Raw genomic sequence first — 23,093 nt, 5'->3', positions numbered from 1 at the left:
GGGACTTACAAGGCAAGTCAAACATTTCCAACGGGTAGCATTGTACTATTAGCCTGCACTATAGGCAAACGAGCAATTGCATTAGTCGGCGTTCAAGGAGCAAAGGCATCTAGCAATTTTGGCCATACTGCGTATCTATTATCGCTAGATAGTCATCACCCACGTGACATTACTGACAGACTGCAAAAGGTAGTGCCGTAGGTAGCAGCCTAAAAGAGAAAGATCGTTGGGAAGAATTCCAAAATAGCAAGATCGCGAATGTAGTCGCACTAGGGATATCAGCTGTAAAGATACACGAACTCGCCGTATAATCGGGGCAAACCGACACGAGCTACGGATAACCAGTTACTTGCATGGGACACACTAAAACGCAGGTACTGTCACTGGATGGGGGGGGGGGGGGGGCTGAATGAAACATTGTAGTGCAAACCCGAAAAGTAATAAGTAGTGGGCTCCACGGGGCACAGGTTTGGTATCACAATCTGCAGTGGGTCCCCCCATGAGCGTGATGTCTGGGTTGCACGGAGGGTGCAGGTGTAAGTTTGCGATCGAGTTTAGCAGTCGAACTTCACGCACGACGCGGGGTTCATATCCCAGCAGCTGGACGCTGGTCTGAGTCTGACTCATTAATTTCACATCACATGATTCAGGCTTAAGAGTCTGAGCTCTTCCTATCAGTTTCACTTCCACTAAGTGTGAGCATACAGTTTCGTGCCAAATTCCATGGTGTAAATCACCATGGATGTGGTCTCGAGGATAAATGCACCCAAACATTTTAAGGTATTACCTTTTGCTTATCTGCAGCTAGTTGCTGATCTGACTTACCTAACTGCGCAATGTATCTTTATCCGTTAATTTTGGATACTTCGAGTCTAAGAACGGGTTCCAGGCTGCAAATGAATTTCGAGTCAAGGGCTCTTTCAGGTAAGGTTTGGTGCCATAAATGAATGCTACCATTCACGTAAATTTGATACCGTTAATTTGATGCTATCATTTTTAGACGGTTGAATCCCAGTATCAGCCTGATCCTCCGTCACTGAACTAGTTTCCCGGAGTCCAAGAGCGAACGATGGAATCTGTTTTATTCCAGCGGGACTTGAGCCCACAATGTCCCGATCGAATGCGGTAAGGTTAATTGAATTGATTTATAGTCGCCGAAGGTTTGAATTTCGATCCAATCTATTACAATTATAATGTCATTTTCGACATTTCCGTCAAAACTCTTCGGCAAAATATGCTGTCTTATCTATCATCGTCTTAAAACTGATCAGTGTCATTTATCTAGCGCCCGCTCCATCGGTCGAGACCAACACAGAAATCTACCGGCATCATACAAACTGAGCACCGAACGCTTGACACAATGTGGATCTGGTCTAGTTTGGTTCATGCAATGCCCCTCTTGCCGCAAGCGCTTCGGGCATAACTGTCATATGATAAAATATTAAATTTACGTGGTCCAAGTCACTTAGGTATTCAGATACAAACAGTACTGAGGGTGCTGAAAATCCCCCATCACGAGCGGAAATCATTCCTGGAGTGGGGTTTTAAGTGCGAAGTGTGATGCGAGTTTTCGTGCGTCACTACGTGGGCATTAATTTAGTGAGCACTAAATCGACTTTTTATCAAGGTATGCACGTGTTACCTGTCAAAACCATCAAACGTGGGTGTGAGCATTCCTACCAAGTGGTCAGGTCACATGTGTCACCACATATCATGCACTGGGCATTTGTTCTGTGTCTTATGATTGCAAACGAATTGGGAATCATGCACGGCTTCATCACAACAAGATTGTGCTCTAGACGTGCGAGAACACCTCATATTTTGCTATTTGTTTTCTCAGTGAGCAGCAATCTTGTTGCGCTGTAATACAAGAACAGTATCTTATAACCATAACTACGTAAACAAACATTCCCAAGCACGTCCACGTGCCAGTCCCGTGATGATTATGTAAATGCTTTCGCCCAAAACACTGCTCAACGTTATTCATAGGCTGTCGAGTATGAAGTGACAGCTGGTCGGAGTGGGTGGTGGGATGGGGCGGAGGAGGGGGAATCCGTGGCAGTTTGAGCTTGTGTCGCCCGCCGCCAGCCGCCGCGTCGTCGGCGCCCGTCAAACCTGATGGCCGCCAATACCTCAGGCCGCCTGCGCTTTAGTACGTGCGCAATTTCGTCACGCATTCAAACGAGGCCCGCGCCAGAAATGTCTCGCGGGCGCGGTGTTTGTCGCTGCCCAGGGATTGACGCTGGTATAGAGGGAGGAGAACGCGCCTTCACTGTAGACGTGATGATGCGGGGCGGAGGGCATGGAGGATCAGAACGGGAGAGGGGGATGGAGGAACAACTTTGCTGACGTGACACGAGCAATCGCCCGTGTCACCTTTGCACACGTGCGGAGGCCATTGGTCCAATAGGCGTCAGGGCCAGAACCCTAATTTCGCAAAATGAGTCGGAGGAGGGGGGGGGGGGGGGGAGGGCGCTGAGCAGTGCAATGTGATGCCACTTACCCTTCGAAACACGCCGAAAATGAAATTTTCTCCGCATTCGACAGACTTTCTTCCCGAGGTTTGGAGGACTGGAATCCAAGTTGGAGTAGTGTCGGTTTAGAGCCCGCCCGAACTGAATATACAACTGCATTCCTGGTCACCGCTCATGATGCTGCAGCTCGTGTCTGTGACTAACGTCTTTCACAAGTCGATACGGAGTATTTATGTTCTTCACCTTAATGTGCACCTGACAAATATTGACACCTAAAAATTTCAGGTGGGCACGTCAAATGCTGGTTTATGTCAAGCAAAAAATAGCTCGCGCCTTTATCGCGTTGAGCTTAGCTTGCCAGTGAAGTTCTGCCGCCCTCCCCCCCCCCCCCCCTGCTTGTAAAATCCTGCGTACACCACTGGTGACATCAAAGTCCAGACTGCTAGCGAGTGAACTTAACTTGTGATTTGTTCGAACTGAAGCACGCGACACTGAAGCAATGGCCGCCGTAGTCATGAAGCAATATGTGTTTCAGATTCTGGGATGTATCTAGAGACGATATGCTACATGCCGAACGAGTGGCCGCTTACATTCAGCTCCTTCGTCTTCTTCATCGCCCCAATGACGAGTCTGCTTTTCGTCTATCTCTGCATTGGAGTGCAGGTAAGGAAGCCTTAAGATTTTTGAGGAAACCGACTGATCGTGGTGTTGCAAACGTATGTTTGATCCGTGAGTCGTATCAACGTGTGCATAAACCATTGACGTTTTACATGAATTCACTTGGGGGCTGGAACAGTGTTCCATACATTGTTCTGTGTTGTATCCAATGCAATTGTGGAAAGTCTCGACGTATGATTGCATATTTGCGGTGCCTTCAACAAATGTTGTGGCCAATTCTCTTGGCAAATTAGAAATGCAACTGCGCAAGCATTTTCCATAATTCGCCTTGCCAGTGGAGATGCAGCTTGTGATGCCAGATGATAGGGACGATCATCTGGCATCACAAGTCATCACATCACAACTGCATATTAACAATTAAATTGCAAACGAGAGGGGTGCATTACAAGTGTCATGAACAAATGCATGCGTCAGAGCGGCGAGTCTTTTATTTTCTCCCCATCCACGAGGTTTTATTGCAATTATTTTGCACACCATCCATTTTTTACTCACAAGGCCACCCTCCACTGAGAAATTCCCACACGCGAGGAACGACTGCATTGAAAACTTACTGATTCAATTCGACATGATCAGAAATTCCACATCTAGCTCAAGAGCTGCCTGTCAATCGGATTGGAGGCGCCAATCACGTAAGCCGCCTGGTTTTTTTTTACCGTGCCGACCGCGTCTCCGCCAGCGCGGGTGCCTTCGACGACGAAATGAAATCGGATTTGACGCGCGTCGAGAAATTCGCCAGCTCGCTTTCCAGCCGCCTGTGGCGTTTGTTCAGGGCTCGCCGCGGCGCTGATCCTCGGTTAATTGGTGGCCGACCCGGGCCGAGCTCGGCCGGTCCCCAGACGGGCGCTGTTCGCGCGGCGCCCAGCGGCGGCAAGATCGATCTCCCGTCGGCCGGGATATGTTTCCGGCGGCGTTTTTACAGCGGTGACCGGGTGCTCCCGACGCTGTCGATGCCTGGGTAGGAGCCGGGCGGGCGGCGGCGGCGGCGGGCGCGGCCGGGCGCAGCGCGACGCTTTGTGTTGGGTCCGGGGTCGCGGCGTGACCCCCTTCCCGCGGCACAAAGCGGAGACACCAGGTCGAGCCACAAGACGATGGCGAACCTTGAACCGCGACATCGCGTGCCGCGTGCCGCGCGTCACGTACGCGGTACATGCCCACACGTGCCACCGCACCTGCGGACGGTAGCTGCGAGTGCACGTGCCAGACGGTGGGAGGGACGTCAGCAGCGTGGCAGGACACAGTGAGCACCCGGCCGGTGTCCTGGCCTCGGTGTAGTTACTGTACGACGGACGTGCAAGGCAACACGCCTCGTATATCCTCACGCGATTCCCTCTGATCCATACTTGCACTGCAAACATCCGCGGTACGAGGTAGCCGGGCGTCTTTTCCCGCGAAGGGAGGATGTGTTAGCCTTCATTACGGTCACTGCTCTGACCGATATCGGCAGCCAGTCCAAGTTGTGGTGAGGTGTGGGCGGAGCCTTGCACCTCTAAGCTTGATCGGCCGCATTTTTTTTTGTCGCGGTTCTAGTGAAATCCGAGATCACTAGAAGAGCCAGTACAAACCACTCAAACTGCAAGTGAACACGGATTTTACCAGAAACTAGTTTGGACGCTTACAACAAATTTTATGAAGCTCCGTCCTGGAAGTACGATTTTTGAACATCGTTTTGGATTTCGTTTTCTCTATGCAATACCATGCATGGAAGCAATGGATCCCGTTGAGTTAATAAGCTACTTCTCCTGCTTCCTCGATAAAAGACTGGCTTCAAAATTCCCACCAAGAGGAAACGTCAGTCGGTGGTTGCTTGGCTCGCCCCTGCAAGGTCTCAGTGCCTACGTGCCTACCTACTGATATGATGCATGCACCGGTTTATTTACGATATCGCCTCATTCACATCTCGAACATGACGTAATCTGGCGTCGTACGGAACACAGGAAAAAATACATCGCGGTGTCATCATCAGTGGAGGGTTATTTTCTGCAGTGGTGCTCTGTTGTCTGCACGAGGGCCCGAACCTTGCTGGCGCCCTCCATGTTTGACACCATTCTGAGTCAGTTAGGCCTTTCGACCAGCAGCCATTTCCGCTGAAACACTCAACATTCGAAGCGAGACTCACTAGCTCGCGGTAGCCGTTACGTGACGTCCACTGGCTTGGCTTTATCCGCGGTCTGTGGTGACATCTTAAGGATCTGGGACAGTGCCCAGGAACACGGTTGTTGCCGTATTTCCATCCGCAAAACGTGTGAGAATGGGACCGCAAGTGTGCACATTGCAAGCAGATATGAAGCAAAGCGTGCGGAGACTCAAGTTTTTGTAGACAAAATAAGCAGTTTCAAGCCTTCTAAACCAACAGCTGGTACACCATGTGAGAGCGTAGGTAATAAGGCCTTGCATAAGCACCGATACGAATATGAGTGTTGTTTGCTCTATGCGAAAACCACCTAAAATACGCATGCTCGTAGTTAACAGCGTTGGAGGCTACGTTAATGCCAAGCAATATCGACATCCCATTCGCTTAGCTATTTGGGTAACATGTCGAGAAAAGCAAGTCCGCCTGCGATAGATCACTAACTCGTGATAGATCACTAACTCGGTACCCACTCCATACCAGCATCCAAAAGTATAGATGCCATTCAATGGAATGTTCTACATTTGAAGCTACTGAGGCAAGCATCAGATGCGATGAAATTGCTCGCTCGTAACCATTGGTAGACTTTTAAGGGCAACAGACTGGTCTAGGCAACGCATATCGCAATTTAGTAACTAAACTCACCAGTACGTCATTGTTTGATCACATCATGGAGTGGGCGTGTGACGTCTGAGTACCTGCCAGGATGGCCGCGTCACTTCTACCACTGCAGCGGATGAACTGACTCACTTTCTAACGCTTCAAGCTGTCGAGAGGTGACGTGCGTGTTGTCGCGTGTCTTCGAAACCCTGATACCGTTACGTGCACGTGTTTTAACCCGTTCTCGTGGTGTTCTTGTATACTTGCCCGTGATTTTATATTGTTTGCTCGTATGCACAAACGCAGTGATGGCCTATTCTTACGTTTCTCCATTCCCAGTTTTGCCTTCGTCATAACTCATACCCTGCCCAAATTCCTGTATTATGTTGCACTCAGCGTATTTGTGTTCGAAATTTGCATTCACGCATCAAAATGGTCCAGGACTTACTGATCGCTGCTGATTTCCAGAATGGTGCTGGCGCACGCTAGACACGAATAATTCGATGATCATGTTGGTTCTTGGTATTGAGCACTGAGGTCTTGGCCAATGAGGTGGTGGTATTTGTGTGACGTTTGTATGGATTTATGAACGTTTGTGTGACCATAAAGTAGTCTGCACGAAAAAGGCTGCAGAAGCAGGCAAGCGGTAAATTTATAAACAAAAAGGTTTTAATTCCATCCTTTTGAAGGGCGTGGCTGTGAACTGCACTAAATGATCGTCAAAATGGCAACCTCAGTTCAAAACCCCATAAAATGTGGAAAACTCCCTTTAAAACTATAACACATTGAGTTCTCCACTTATCATGGCTGAAAAGGCCTCGGCCGTTATCTTTAAGGCTGCTCAAATTATGGCGATCTCGTTACATTTGTAATCCTATTCCATTGAACGCAAAACCGGATCAAGAGAACATCTTCAACGTGCTCCTCAGCTGAGCATGTCACCGACTCCTGAGATCTGGGGTGGCTGAGCACCGTAAAGTCCCGCCCTCCAGTGCCACTGACAGGCTCTTTTGTTCACTTGAGTGTCCACAATCGCAGCGGTAAAACAGCCGGCCCGAACTGGCGCCTCGAGGCGTCGTGACGTCACTGATGGATTGCCGGGGCCTAATGGCCGAACGCCTACGGTGTTGGCGTGCTGGCGAGTGTATCGTATTCACATTCGCTCGCTCTCTCGCTCTCTCGCGTTAATCTGCGAACGATGTGGCTTCCTGTTGGAGTGGCCGTTGGCGCCAGGACAGGCGCTGGGATGCCCCGCATGCCAGAAGGGCAATCTAAAGGTCAAGTTTCGAGCGACACCGTGGTGACCTGGGAGCGGGCCGGGCATGCGGTATGCGCAGCGGTGCGGAGCTGCCGCCCGTCTACTGCACCCTCGTCTGGCTGGAGCACATGTCATTTTTCTTCCACAGCGGTGCTCTTCGTGGCCTGTTGACATCGTGAAGGGGCAGGTCATCGAAGTATATAGGTGCAGCAGAACTTAATATGGAGAAGCGTGGCATGTTAAGTGTTATCAGGCTATTACACAGTAATCTACATCATGCCGCCCGGCAGGGCATGTACACTGGATTGTTCGTGGTCTGCGTTTTCGTGGCAGGTGCTAAGTTTGAAACCAATCATATACTAAATATGCAACGTTGAAGCCAAGTTGGCACTAAAAGGAAGCATTGAAAACAAGCACGCATTGAACAGGAACACGTATTAATACAAGCACGTTTTAACGTTTGTGATTTTTACCTACACACCCACGCACGATGTCCTTTATGACGTCATTTTGAAATAGCTTGGGTTGACCTAGCCACTTAACTCGACACACGGCGGCCTGCATGCTCATTTTGAGGCACAAGTTTCCGGTTGCTGATTTATTCGCTTAGGCGCTACATCAGAAAAACGGAGGGAGATGCGAAAAATGTCTCCGCAGTTACCTGAAGTTAAATCGCACGTTCCATTGGAGATGTCCTTAAAAGTCACGCAATTGTATGTGCATGAAATAAAGATAGTCTGCAAGACCCGATATCCAAACACGAAAATTGTTAAGTGAGTCGGCTGCTGGTTTAGCGTGAGCTAAAGAAGTGCTGTACTACCCATGGTGCCATGTACCCTTGCTTTGCAAGCCGTGGTCACACACGATCTGGGCGCGTCCGTAGTCATTCCGTCGACAAGGTGTGTGCTCACCCGTGCATTGCCTGTGGCTGCCCTTAACTTACGGTCAGCTAATCTATTGCCTAGGACCTCACACCACCCACGACCACGGATGTAAGCAATACGGTCGTTGATGAAGAATGATTCTCAGATGCATGAAACATTGGCTTGTAATCTCGCAAAGTAGAACTTACTGGGAAGTTTTCAACCCATGCACTCCCGCGCCCACTTGTTGACGCCGTCCAGCAAAGGGAGATCATCATCACACAGCAGACGTTTTCTGTGTGAAGTGTCGGCCTAGAGCTCACTTCCAACAAACCAACATGTGGAAGTTTTCCGACTGACGGGGACAACAGCTGCTGACGTCTGGAGAGCCTTTGAGTAGATGCTCTAGACCACTCACGGGGATCCAGTCTTGCACTCCTTGCCGCTGGTGTGAATTGCGCTGTGCCCTGGCGTTATCAAAGTTCGCGGGTGCAAGGACACTTAAAAGACCCTTCATTCAGATGTGCTGTCGCTACCTCCGCTCAGCGTTTGCTGAAGGGTCAGAGGTGCTCGTCCGTGATTGCCGCGGTATATTTATCAGCCCTGTTTCTGTGCGCCTACCCAGTACGCTGGCTCGTTAGCTTGTTTGCGGATTGGGAACATCTCCACCCACCAAAAACGTGGCGTACTGCGCATGAAAACTGCTATCACCATTAGCGAAAGCATGCTCACTCTACAAACTGCGCTGAAAACACAATTTGAGCGGACTGAAAAGACCACAGCTGTTTTTTTGCGCTCTTGAGACCAAGGCGTCTCATAAAAGACACGACCGAAGATAAGCCTCTCTTCCCTCATGAAAACCTCTTGAAATGGGGCTACCGTTGTCAGCTGTGTCTCGGTTCAGGAATCAGACCCTCTTAAAAACATCAACTTTTAGCACCCCGGTTGGCATGCTGTGCCTCCTCTTGCGGAGAGTCTGGTGATGATTAAACCTATGAATTGCCGACATGAGCAGGCGAGAGCTTTTCTTAAAAAAACGCTACAATCTTCAACCCTGTCAGCTATTTACGAACCTGGAAACTTTTGCGCGCAGCAGGAGTGCGCAGCAATCAACAGCTTAAGACACGTTGAATGCCGGACGACTAGAGTCTCGATGCGGTAGCCTTGCCAATAGCGTTTGCACATAAGCCAGCTCCAAAGGTCCTGGCTCGAAACTGACCCATTGCTATTTTTCGCCATTTCATTACCTTCGGAATTCGCGCAGCTGGTTGTTATACTGCTGTTGTGTTGAACGATGAAGTCTTCATTGGAGCGAAAGCATTTGCTCCATCAGAAACGTAGCATTTCACAATAAGGCACTGACATCGAAATATTTTGTTAAACACGTAACCCGCACGTTCGCAGCGCTTCACCCAGTGCAAATCCATTTCGTCACTGCCTGATTCCAAGTGAGAAAAACACATTTCTAGCATTTTTGTACGTTTTACTAGCAAGATTCCTAAACTGATTTATTTATGATGATCTCAGCCTCCGCCAACATACTCACACGCTCAGACCTCCTGTGCTCCAAGACATCATACGGATACAACCTTTCACACCCTCACACAGATCAGCAAAATGCAGACAGACGTTTCTGAATCACTTTGAGCTTCTCCCAGGGCGCTCACACGTGCAGGTCGAGGGTTTCTGCGACTTGCAGTACACTGTGAAGACACCCCTCCCCACTTACAAGGATGACGCTCGGCTCCTGCGACTGCGACACTGTGAAGACACCCCTCCCCACTTACAAGGATGACGCTCGGCTCTATGAAAAAATACCGGCTTCACTTTAGGCAGGGCACCTGAACGAGCGCTAAAAACGAGTCTGTCTGCTGGGCCAGCGCTTCCCTGCACTCACTACACTGAGTCTGTCTGCTGGGCCAGCGCTTCCCTGTGCTCCACGTGGCAGACAACTTCCCTCGCCGACGAGGCTGCTATGGGCTGCTGTTCGCTGCAGCCTCTAACAGCCAGGTCTTACCGACGGCATTTGCCTGTTGGTTCGGTTGATTAATTATCGACGCATCAGTCAGCGTAGATATACCGACGTCGGGTTTACCAACAGGCAGACAATTTGTGCGCAAATGTGACGCCTCACGGAACAAACGTTCAAAGGCATCCATCGCGAGAGCGAGCTAAGGGCTTCCCCCGCGACATGAGGCTTCACATTACCGCCCAAAGCTTGAATATATTTTGTTGAAGAACACTTAGTCAGGCGTCTTAAAGATGACTCAATTGATTGCTGCGCACGCGAGTAGAGAATTTAACAACCTTGGCTTTTGAAATTTAACTTAACATATGGCTGTGATGAAGTCAGCCACGAATTACTTTACCCCCGGATTTTGTGTTTAAAAGATGTGGTGATGAAAAGATCGACCGTGATGACATTCCACTGAAAGCTTTCCGTGCTGTTTAAAAAAACTTCCTCATCCTTCACATTTAAGAGGCAATCTTAGAGCGAATTAAGGTCCGTGAAAGGCATAGGTGTCAAAGCGGTTAAACACGTTGCCCTCATCGTCACTTCCGACTAAGTTGTGGTTGTCAATGTATAAAAACAAGGTGATGAGCCCGGCTGTTTAAGAAAAGAAGTGCGTGACCCTTTATCAAATCGTTTTTTAGTGTAAGTCAGAAATTCAACAATGCTCGCTATGAAACGCTTGTCGATGGAAAACCTTGCTACCATTTTCCAAGGCACAAAAATGAGCTTCATTCTTCACAAGGGGTGGCAAATTTTACACTCACCATGTTTATAACCATGCGATCACCAAAATACAGAAGAACGAAGCGTTTTACATCATTCCGCATCAAATTCCACTGAGGAGGAATCCGAGTTTCTTAGGGGAGGGGAGGGGGAATAATGCTTTAGCCAAGTCAGAAAAGGCCAAGTCAAGTAGTCCTCTCAAGGAAAATCCGGGAGCAAAAAGAAGCAACGTCCAGGCAGTGCCGACAGGTATATTTAAGGTCCGAGGTGATGTTCCCATATGGACTGTCATGCACCGACTGCACTGAGCAGAAAGAGCTGCTATCGTAGTGGAAAAGCAACAGTGGTTTCACGCACTTGGAGTGTTCAGGCTTAAGCGAAATATTGAGGGTTTAAGTTTAAGGTTTCGTTAGTGTCTCCCGAATACGATCGCTGTGAGCAGCACTGTCCTGAACTTATCGGTCACTTGTATAGTCCTGTTCACCATAATCTGAAGAATTCACGGGGCTTATGTCTATTGAGCTTCGCCGTTTGCTTCGGATAAATTACAATGCAATCCATGGTCATGAGGAAATGAGGCTAAGGTGGTTTGGAAACACTAGTCTTAACTTGTCACAGCAAAACGATGCCTAACGTACATAATTATGATTTGTGATGTATTCGCACTACGATAACATATGAATGAGCTCATTTTATAATCCTCAACATACTGCGTCGCATCAATGGTCATTCGTTTTGGCATGATGTGGATTAGAGCCCATTCAGTCCGAATGGGCCATCGCGGGGCTTTGAAGTGAAGGCGAGGCGTGAATAGGGAGGAACGATTGTGCCATTGTGTGAGGTCTCAACCCCGATGCCTCATCGGACGCCGAGACCCTGCTCCTGGGCTTGAGCGCGAGCTCAGGCGGGGCCCCGTCAGGGCGGTCGTGGGGCCGGCTCAAGACTGACGACAGCACCAGGCTTGAGGTAAGGCGTCGCATGAACCTCGGATGGAGCGGTGAATAAGGGATGCTACATCAACGGAAAGGAAGCGATTAATATACCTTGTGCATGCAATTTATTGCAGCTATATGGTAACTGACGAGGGTACATAAGAGGTAACTTTTTATAATAAAATGTAAAAATTAAAATAAGATAATAATTTAGAATTTAAAATTAAATATAATTGTGGTCTCTTTAGGATGCGATGCTGGTGTAATTACGAGGAATGCCGGAAGTCCAGATACCCAGAATAACGGCGGCGGGCAAGAAGTCATGCAAACACCTGCAACTACAGCGCTAAACCCCTTACAAGGTGTTTTGGTCTGCATGTAAGAACGGTGGCCATTTGATGCCCCCGCAGATGTAAGGACGGGGTCTACTGAACAAGCTCAGAAGCCGTCAGGATTATGATGCCCCAACCCAAGATGTCCACCGCAGCTGATAGGTGACCTTCCCTGTCTGACGTATGCTGACTCGCACGCCATCTATTTGTGAACGAAATAAGGCCCATACCATAACAAACCGACAGGCGAAGAGGCCAAAATAACGCCCCATATTTTTATTTCGCTGAAAGCATCAGCGTGAGGTTGTCTTATGCCCCGACTGTAGCTGTGCCATTGAAAAATTAGAGTATCGGCTGAGGGGTTGCAGCGTTGGGCAGCTTTAGAAAGCCAGCTAACAAGGGCAACCTGGAGGACTCAGAAATACAAAAACTTTAACTGCGCAAGGCTTAAAATCACTGAGCTGGCAATGATCCAGTGCATTTTTTGGGTAGTTTCAAATTTGTGTTCACGCTAATTTCAAAACCGTGACGTCGTGGCCCAAGGTCACATGCTCTTTATAGCTTTGATCATTCTCACTGCTATTTTTTCCAAGCGCAAAAATTTACTGTAATGACTTGCCCACTGCAACCAAGTTTTAAAAAAAAGCGTTTACCTTTTAAAAGTTACACTTTTTTACCAACTTGGCATGTAGGGCCTATTTTACTCAGATCTTGCAGATCATACCAATTACGGGCTTCAATGCCATAATTATGTTGAAAATTTTAAGTACATGTAAGTTTTCTAGTTAAGATGTACACTTCAAGCAGACTTATATAATATTTATATATGTATATATATATACATATACAAATACAAATTTTATAATAATTTTGAAGGCAAATATTGCGCTTTAACATGCACTCACAGGCGCGGCACGTAGACAAGGATTTTGTTTCATTATATGATTTCAAAATGCATGATCAAGACATTTGAAAAACAACATTATAATGTTGCATGATATAATTCCAGACACAATTCTACCTGTTTGAAATTTTACGTTTTCACCAATGTAATGGTGAAAACGTGATTTTTGAAATGCCTCGACCATGTGTTTTGTGTTAATGCGATTAAACGGTACTGTTTTATGCTTGTCACTGCGTGTTTAACGTGTTTTATTCATCTTGAAAATGATCATGGCACTAACCAAACAAACATTTTGTATCAACCCACCGAAAACGACCAACGCATTATACAAAAGCTTGAAAAATGCCGAAGAAGGTCAAACACGCCTAATTTGCTTTGGCGTGCAACCATATATATATATATGCATGTGTGCGTGTGTGTGTGTAGGTGTGGGTGTGGGTGTGGGTGTGGGTGCAGGTGCGGGTGTGTGTGTTGTGTGGTGTGTGTGTGTGTGTGTGTGGTGTAGTGTGTGTGTGTGTGTGTGTGCGTCGTGTGTGTGTGTGTGTGTGTGTGTGTGGTGTGTGTGGTGTGTGTGTGTGTGTGTGTGTGGTGTGTGGTGTGTGTGTGTGCTGTGCGCGTGTGTGTGTGTGTGTTGTGTGTGTGTGTGTGTGTGTGTGTGTGCGCTGTGCGCGTGTGTGTGTGTGTGTGTTGTGTGTGTGTGTGTGTTGTGTGTGTGTGTGTGTGTGTGTGTGTGTGCTGTGTGTGTGTGTGTGTGTGTGTGTGTGTGTGTGTGTTTGTGTGTGTGTGTGTGGTGTGTGTGTGTGTGTTGTGTGTGGTGTGTGTGTGTTTCCTTGTGCACGTGCGTGTAAAATTCTGAATAGCTTACGGCTTAAGAACGGCCTGGAAGTGTTGTGGGGAGAACAGTATGAAGTGGCTTCCACTCAAAAAGGAATTTCCATATTCATATTCGTCACTCGACATACATGGCCGCATAAATTGGCGCGTAAGCTGCTTATGCAGCGAATCACCACCATGAGCCGTTTGCAGTAGCGTAGCATAATGAGCTGACTTGAAGGCATCATACAATACAACGACTTACAGCAGCGGTGATACGATCTTTTTGTGTGTGTGTGGCAGCATGAGCAAGCAAGTTGGCTTGCTTAATCTGTAAGCCAACTCATATGACATGCTTGCTCTTTCGACCATAAATTTGGCGTCGGCACGCTCACAGCCAATATAACCGTCGTACTGTTACCACACGTCCCGCGTCCGTGGACAGATGGTGAGCCCTCGGAGTCGTCGGTATCACTGGTAGGAACTTATGAAAGCCCTGAATGTCCCTCGCCGTGATGACTTCCGAAACGCGCTCGGTGGGGTGGTTCGCGAAGCTTTCCACCTCAAGTCCGGAGACATAGATGAGCATGGTTTTGCTGACCGGTTTCTCGAATGGAAATTTGAACACGTCCCCCGCCGTCAGTATTTGCCCATCCTGAGTTAGCCTCAAGCTCTCCTGTGCTGTGACACGTTAAGTCGTGTTCCCGATGCCATCACAGGCCCTTACCATGTGACGTGGCAACAAAGGCCACTCGCAGGACAACCCGAAATCAGCCTCGTGGTGGCACACACTGGTGGAGTTGAACTTACTCTTGTACTGATCGGCGCTGCCGTCTGCAAAACAAAAGGCGACTGAGATTGGGCACCTTGGCACGAAGGTCTGGGACAAGCCGTTGCAAAAACGCATGAACCATGACAGTGACATTCTTGAACCATTAGAAATAGAACAGTGGTTCTGGTGGCACAACTCACCTTTCTCCCGCCAGTATGCTTCGAACGGGTGCACAGTACACTGAGAGGAGTCCCAGCGAAGGCCTTCGGCCGCATTTGCGCTACGAATGAATAATTTTCAGGGAAGTCACTCTGGACAACTACTTCGCTCTCGCTGCCAGTAGCCTTTGGGTGGGCAATGTACCGACCCTGTCTATCGGCTACAAAGTGGTCTCTGGTCAATTTCTCGATTTACTGGCGAAGAGATCTCATGTTGTCCTCCTCTGTTCCCATAATTTTCACCAGCACACAGCGATCCGTGTTCACCCAATGTTTATACCGAATCCCACGATCTATATCATCACCAAGGGTTGTACCACCCCCGTCGCTATGCTCTTACTTGTCCGAAAGCACATGCCACAAGGAGTCCACCATCCCGTCCTCACCATGGCAGTCTTCACAATCCCTCATCATGCAGTCACAGTTTTCTGTATCACGTGCAGCGTGCTAAAGGAGGTCACAGTATTTCAGATCAGGAGAGCCGAGAGCGGATATGAGCAGCCATGGGCTTTGATGGTATGTGCACACGCATACCAAATGTGTAATACTGCTGCTTGCCAAGACGCAGTGCTTCGGACAAAGTGCAGCAAATGTCGAGAAACTGATGGAAGGGTGTCTTTAGTCCCGCTGGTAAACTTCATGCACTTCACACAAGTTCCCAAGACAAGTCTTTTTTGGACTCGACTCTGGATTCAACCGAGCTGTCAGACGGTGGCACAGTCGTCCTTATCCGGACACATCTGACTGACCTGCTCTGTCTCGTAAAACAACTTTACCTTCTCCTTGTCCGCATCAAAAATGCTCGGGCCATCGTTTCGGAAAATCAGGCAGTCCGGTCCAGCGAGATAGGCGAAAGAGTAAGTAAGAATGGAGAGTCGTCTTCTGTAGTCGGTGCTACTATGTGAAGCTCGGCCTTCAGCTCCTCCATCGCCCGATCGTTTATCAACGTGCCGTCGACTAGTCGAGGTATCTACTGGTGGTACACCGGCGTGCATTTCAAAAGTGCCAGTCGGGATCCAACAGTGTGTGTGAGAATTTGTACTGAATACCCCCCCCCCCCCCCCCACCCCCCTCCCTCGTGAACGTCTGGTGATACAAAGTCCGCATATTTCTGCCCTTGTTATTTTGTCCACATATCATTCGATCCGTCAGACGACGGCCGGCAATAGACCGATCAGTTGCATAGGGTCTAAGCACCGTGATGCCCAAATCAACAGCGTGCCTGACATCAGCGTGACGACCCGTGACGTTCGTAGAAGTTAACCAGTTTGTTCCGGGTGGCCTGCAGCATGGTCCTGCATATTGACCCAGCAAGACCTGGGTCTATATGCAAGGTCATGCTGGTCTTCCCTGGCCACAAAAAAGCTTAATTTCATAAGTACTGTCATCAAATCATCTCAAGCTCTGCTTTCTTCGCCTTTTCCATTGTACGGAAAACTTGAAGGCTGCAGCTTGATCACATTTTCTTCTGCCCTGCTCTCCTTCTCGCTCCATCCTGCGGGACGAGTGAGTCCTCGTGACACCCCGCTTATCCGGGGCCAACTATGGGCGCCAGTCATGACCGCGCCTAAGTGACCTGTCAGGTACCTCGGCCGAGCGCTGAGCACGCACCCCGTGTAGCGTATCCCTGTGTGAGCCAGGCCTTGGCGGAGGACTCCCAGGCACCCGTGGTCTCCCCACACTCCGTCCCATGTCATTATATGGTCATTACTGGCCGAAAGGGCTCTAAGCGAAACGGGACCAAAACATGGTTTTATCTACTTTTCAAGTTCAATGTCCGCACAGATCGAAAACTTAACGCTGTTTCGAAAATCTGCGCAATAATGTGCCCAGGTTAGGTGATATTTCACGCTATTGGCTGTGGATAAATTTGGTCTCGTTAATGTGGAATTGCAGAATTATGTCATAACTGTGCAGCAATTTACCTGTGTTATCGGTGGGCTAGCTCTTGTTGGCCATGTTTCAGTTATGCGTCTCGAACAAAAGATGGCAAACTTTGCGGCTGACATTCATTAAACTGACTAGACGGTGGGTTCCGGGGCTGCTCATTTTCGCTTTCTGTAGATTGGTGTCACTTCACCTTTTCTCCAGTTCAATGACAGTGATCTATATTCTAGTTATTTCGGGTGCGTTTTACCCAAAAACACCAACCAAGTGGGACTTCCTCAGGACCGTGATGCGCAACGTATCTGGCCCGTGCAGTTTGCTGACGCTGACGTGTTCAGACGTTCTTTCATGTTGTTTCTATATTTAGTTCCATGTTGGAGAGATTGCCACCGGCGAACTCCCTTTCGTGATTCGCAGTATTGCTGATGTTTTCTTTGGTAAAATGTTAACTGAAAAACTTTCAAGACATTCAAGAGCTCAGCTTTCTCCCCGGCCGAAAATTCACTGGTAGTGTCCGCTCTATTCAACTCTTCGGTCCCCACTCAGGTCTTAGCCTAAAGCCCACATACTGTCAGAATACTGAAGAACAAGCCTCGGCTTGTTGAGTTAATTCGCGTCGATAATTTAGATTCCGCGTCCTGGAGTGCTTTTTGGCTTATTTTTGCTCTCTTGAATTTCGACTTTTCGAGATCGTGTGTGGATTTACCACAGCAGACATGCAACTAGTTCTGTTTACGTTTTAGTCGTATTGAACTTGCCTTGACGTATGCATGCTAGTTTTATTTTCTTGCAGATCTCAGAGAAAAATGGTATTGTTCCACTTTTCTGAGCACGCCGTCTAGCATGCTCTAAAAGGCACATTTTCATCATGGACGTTTTTCACTTCATCTGAAACTTCCTTCGCATTGGCCATAAATGCAAACCTTCCTCTGTCTGCTGTCCCTTGTGCAGTTTTTCATCTAGTCACGAGGCATATAACATCTTACCTTAAAGCTAGGGGAATCATGGTGACCATTTTTTCCACCAATGAGTCATTTCCTAATATGGTGCATTGTGCCTCATACCAGCGACCATGCCCTCTTATGACATAACACTAAGTCCAGAGTGCCATGCGTTTTGTTAGGCATGGCTTGTGTAGGTACCGAAATATGTTGCATTAAGAAAGAGCTATGGATGGCAAGAAAAAGTTGTATGTGTGATGACCCTCTGGTGCCCTCGACAGATTCATACCCCTGTATATTTTCTTGTAGGTACGGCCGCCTATGATAGCAAGTTGAGATGGTTTGCTTGAACCCACAGTCTTCAGCATCGTGCACGAGGCGTCAGTTAATTGGCGCCACCCGTATTTGGGCTTTTATACATCACCACCTCTAGAACCAGCTGATCCCGGCTTCATAGGTGGTTCCTTACCCTCGCTGCTTTATGAAGTGTGGTGGTGTAAAAAACTTCAGCCCGGTCGAGTTCATTCTAAACCGGTTTTACAACTCTCCTTCTCCTGAGTTCCCAAGTAAGCCTGCTCGGGATCCAAATTCATGTATGGAGAGTAAATAATCACTGAAAAACATGCAAGCGACGTCGTTATTCGTTTGGAAATGGATATGCATCTGTATACGTATACAGTAAAGCCGCTTTGCTCATGCTCTTCGCGAAGCAAAACTGCATTCAGTTTCTTGGGATTGGATCAGTATTAGCATATGAAGCTGCATTTTAACCAATGTATCTTGACATATTTACCACTCATAATCAATGGCATGAATAAGAGCATGCAATTTTCTTGTGCGTGCGCTTGTTCCTGAGTTCGTGCTACATATTCCAGGCCGTAATCCCTTGCGTTCCTGTATATTCTGTTGCAAAGCCAACCGTCCCGCACCGGCGCTGGCCCCGGTCCGCTGCTTTTGTTCGATCACCTGGTACCTTGGAGCTTACAGAAGCCCACGTCACAATCCTAGCTCTCCCTCTCTGAGTTCGACCGGTCTCTCCTCTGCTGCGAGGCTCCTGTCTCAGTTTCTGCTCCTATTGTCGTTCTCCGGATTGTGGTCAGGACTGAGGTGAATAGTGTTGCATTCACGGCCGCTCCTGAGGTGAGATGCGGGGCGGAGGAGGACCGGTTTTGCACTCGCGTCGCAGGGCCACTATCAGTGGGCGCGGCCTATCAGGACGAATCTTACCTGGAACGATGTCATGATGGCCACAATCGCTGGACATTGGATGCGGATGCTGCGAGCCTCACCAGTCACCCTCACCTAGTTGCTTGTGGTATTTTCAGGCAGGTAATGCCCGATCAGTGTTTTTCCGCTTTCATTTTCAAACTAGCTTTCGGTAGTGTTTGTAAAGGTCTCTTCCGGACCTTTTTTGCGCACCTTGTATTGCAAAGAAGATGCCATACTTAGTTTGGCTTCGGGCTTTTGAACTGCATCCACGTGGTTTTTGTTATCTTCCTGGTCGGGCTTAAAAACAATGGAAACACTGCAGTCCCGGGCAACCACTTTTGCTTATATGTGAAAGATGGCATACATCGTGAGCTTTAAAGGTTTGCTCGCTGAGCAATCTGGTTTCGGAGAACTGTTCTAGCTTCTGGACGGACTCGGACATCTAATCATCATAACGATCTTTATTTTACAATTCTGCGGTCGTCTGCTGGTCACATGTACACATTGAAAGCGTTTGAATGACCTCAAGCATCTGCTGACCAAAATTGGTACAGCATACGGTATATTTTACCGTTAATATCACATATATCCCCTGTTCTCCTTTAATTTCGTCTTACATGCCTTGTTGGCATGTTCCTTTAAAATATACAATTCACCAAGCTCCTTTCACCATATGGCTTTAGATTTTCGCCTTGTTATAACGTATTGCTTTGCATGAATCATTGTCAGATATATATGCGAAAGGCATAAGTGAGAAAGAAGGGAAACGCATCTCCGCACTTACAACGCGGAGATGTGTCATGATGTTTCGCACAATCTCACTTGACGTCGCAACATTGCGATTATCATCACCAGAGATGCGTTTGGAAAGCATTTGAAAGACGGGTAGCGTCGGCATCCCTCCGTGTGTCGGCACTAACTGGATGTTCAAGAGTATGTGCCAGACTGCCATCGTCGTGTTCTCTAAAGTGCAAGTGTCCCTACTGAATGCTCCGTTCTCCCTACAGGACATCGTGATGTTTGTGGACATTTCGAAGCGAAAAAATTGTGAAGTTACTCAACCTCATTTCGATATTGTGCATAGTGTCGGTAATTTGACCCAATACCATGCGGAAGGTGGCTCAAGCCGATCTCATACCTCGTTTGAAGGCCGCGACCGTCGAAGCATTTCGTTGTGCTCCATCTGAGAAACGAGCGCGCTGCGCTGCACCGCACGCTTATTTTGATGTGCGCCACAGCACGCTCCTGTGTGCCCCTGCTAGAGATCGGACTGGAAATGTTGTCATTGCGCGACATTGGCCTTAGTGTCGCTGTTTGCGGCTAAGCAAATACGGACTTTCTAAGCGTATAAAGCTTTAAGCTATTGGTGTTGAATAAACCGCGCTCTCTGAACACCTGGATGAAGGATTGTGGAGAAGAGCTTGCTGTTTGACACAGGCAAAAACCTTGCTAATGCCGAGTGGGACTGAGTACCACGATCAAAAGGTTATCTCTTGAATGGTCAGCATTTTTAAAATGCATCCCGCTGAAATACTTCAAATTATATTATGAACAAATGCTTATGGCCTGTATAGAGGCTAGGGTACGCACATCGGACAAGAAGCCACTTCGGAGGTCCGAATGACGACTCACAGGGATTACCGCGCGGCTGTCATTATCTGCGGGAAACGCACCCACGGCGTTGGAAACCATGTCGAGTAGCCGTAATCCACGGGGACAGCAAACATTGCAGACAATTATAGAACGCTCATATTTCTACCAATAAATACGGTGACCTGAAAAACTCATGTTGTCCAAACTACATCTGCTATTAGGTGTGCGCATTTACCTCGACGTGTTTCGTTATGTGTCTCGTTTGTGCCCTCAAATGCGTGACCATTACGCGATAACGTAATTGCTGTTCCTGTTGATGCAGCGAATTCCCCTAACAACTCGCAATTTTCGATCTTATCCTGCCCCATTACCCGCAGTACTAATTTGTGTTCCAAGTCGAATAACAGCTTTTTATTTGGGTGCAGGCTGAACATGGACATCATTTATTCGAAAAACGTACCAAAAACCCAGTCAACATTTCCAAGACGCCTTTAACACACTTCTCGGTTCATCCTGAGTCGGGAGTAAGTGCAGCTGAATCACTCAAGGTAAAACGGGCCGGTAAGCGGGCGAGCCAGGGGGCTGAGCCGTGGCCGCGGGCACCGTGACACCGCGGCCGGACGGGCCGCGGACACCCGGACACCACAGTCGGCGGGCACCGTAACACTACAGTCGGCCGAGGCCGCGGGCACCGTGGCATCGCAGTCGGGCGGGCCGCGGGCACCCAGACACCACAGTCGGCCGAGGCCGCGGGCATCGTGACTCCACAGTCGGCGGGCACCGCGACACCACAGTCGGCCGGGCACGACCACAGCCGCGAGGCTTTGTGACAGCATTGATGAAGGAACTTATCACAGCCCGGTCTTTCTGAAGGAACGTTGTGAAAATAGCTCCACTGTTAACTTAACAACCGGCAGTTTTAACAAGGTCAAATTGAAAGGACGGAGTACTTTTATGTAAGAGGTGGTACGAGTACGTCAGTCTTTCGGTGCCAACAATGTGAATCAGAAACCTCTGGTGTCCGTAAATCATTAGCTCCCTTCAGGACCAAGTGCTTCTGTGGGAACAAAACGCATGGTTTGTGATAGCAAAATCGCAACCCACACCAAGCTCTGAATCACCACGCTATCACCATGAACGAAGTAAAGCAATCTCCCCGCGTGGTGTTCAGTTCTCCCAGGCTGTCTCATCTATTCTCCCCGGCGGCCCGACGGAGGCGTGCGTGGCTTCTGAGGCGGACCCGGGGCGTCTAAGTCACGTGCCTAGAGGTGCGCCAGCCTGCCTGCAAACATCTCCCTGTCTCCGCCTCCTGAGACAGCGTCACGTACCAGCGCTCATCCTGCGCAGGTGTCAATGTCGTCGCACGAAATCGGAGTCAAGATTTCGCCTTTTCCGCCAATTTTGCTGCCTGCGATGTCAACATAATGATCGGCTGTCAGAAACAGCGCTCGACGATCAAGCCCCACGGCATCGCACACGCAACGAGATTGACGCCGTTGGGAACAGGCGCCCGGCGTTTGTTCGACAGGCGCATGTTCTCCGTGCGACACCTCGGCCCAAATACGTCCAGTCTTCGTGTGCTACTCTACGTGTAAGACTCAGGGTCAGACGCGTGCGAGCGTGCGTTCTGGGTAAGGCCCTGGGCTGAATTCGTCTTCCTGTGTGTTCTCCATGTGGAACTTGGCGACGGACGCGTTTAGTTGTGTATTCTCCATGTGGGACCTAGCGACGGACGCGTCCAGTTGTGTTCTCCGTGTGAGATCTGGCGACGGACGCGTTCATTTGTGTATTCTCCATGTGAGGCTCGTACCGGACGCGTCCGATGGCCTGCCTTTCGGTGCCAGCCGCCCAGATGTGGCGGGACACCAGACCAGCACAACAAAAACGTGACCGTTCTCAAGTTCCAGAGGAAATTGCTTGCTGTTGACGCTAGTTCCGCAGGATGGCCAACGTACTTTACGCTTTAAAGGGGTTAAGCGAAAGAGGCGGACCTGGCATCTTCACTACCACGGATCAAAACAGCAACAATGTCAGTTAGAAAGTATGAATGGCGCGGGGAAATTGGGAAAAGTTGGATGAAATCGCTCTTCAGGGTGCGGTGAGATTCTGCACTTTTTGTGTGTAATGTAAGCTAGAAACGCTAGTCACGCAGCCAGCGCCCTTATAGAGTTGTATATCACTGATGCGCGGGGTACTGATAAAACAAGGCAGGGTAGAGTTTCAGATATAGCTGAAAAAAATGGCATGCGGTGCTTTCTTAATTGGGATGTAGTGAAGCGTCGGGGGAGGGGTCGCACGCGGCGTGAAAGGACCGTCACATCCCTGCGAGCAGTGGTTTTCTGCCTACCTGTCCATCTGACAATCTCAACTCCCAGCTGGTTTGTGCGTTGGAGAGCATTATGATGCCTGGATATTCGATGGCGGTCAGTAGAGTGAAGTGCATCCCCCGTTTAGATAGAATGTTTGTATAATGTAGCTTTAATAGCTCAATATGTAATACCGCCGATGGCTTCAATTCAATCTTGACGGTGAACCTTATGCATGCCCAATTGAACAATGAAATTCGGAACTTGAATCCTACGAACTCATTGACACCTTTCTCTTAAAATTAGGAACACACCCCCGTCCCCCTTTCCCCTCTGTCTCTCTCCCTCTCTCCCTCTCTCTCGCTCTCTAACTCTCTCTCTTTCTTTCCCTCTCCCTCGCTCTTTCTCCTCCTCTTTCTCTCCCTCTCTCTCACGTTCTCTCTCTCTT

General features: G+C 48.7%; 1 protein-coding gene across 1 annotated transcript in view; it reads left to right on the top strand.

Annotated features, from left to right (window-relative positions):
- LOC119107076 (neuropeptides capa receptor) overlaps positions 1-23,093 on the top strand; it is a 93,268-nt gene that overhangs the window by 32,949 nt on the left and 37,226 nt on the right. The window contains exon 4 of the mRNA XM_037230435.1: positions 3,010-3,137. Within this exon, the coding sequence (XP_037086330.1) occupies positions 3,010-3,137 (128 nt within the window). The remainder of the gene's footprint in view (positions 1-3,009; positions 3,138-23,093) is intronic.

The sequence above is a fragment of the Pollicipes pollicipes genome, unplaced genomic scaffold (genome assembly GCF_011947565.3).
Source record: "Pollicipes pollicipes isolate AB1234 unplaced genomic scaffold, Ppol_2.1 Scaffold_6686;HRSCAF=7923_pilon_pilon_pilon, whole genome shotgun sequence".
NCBI classification, from domain to species: Eukaryota; Metazoa; Arthropoda; class Thecostraca; order Pollicipedomorpha; family Pollicipedidae; genus Pollicipes; species Pollicipes pollicipes.
Note: the sequence above shows the minus strand (reverse complement) of the source record. Positions and strands in the feature narration are given on the sequence as shown.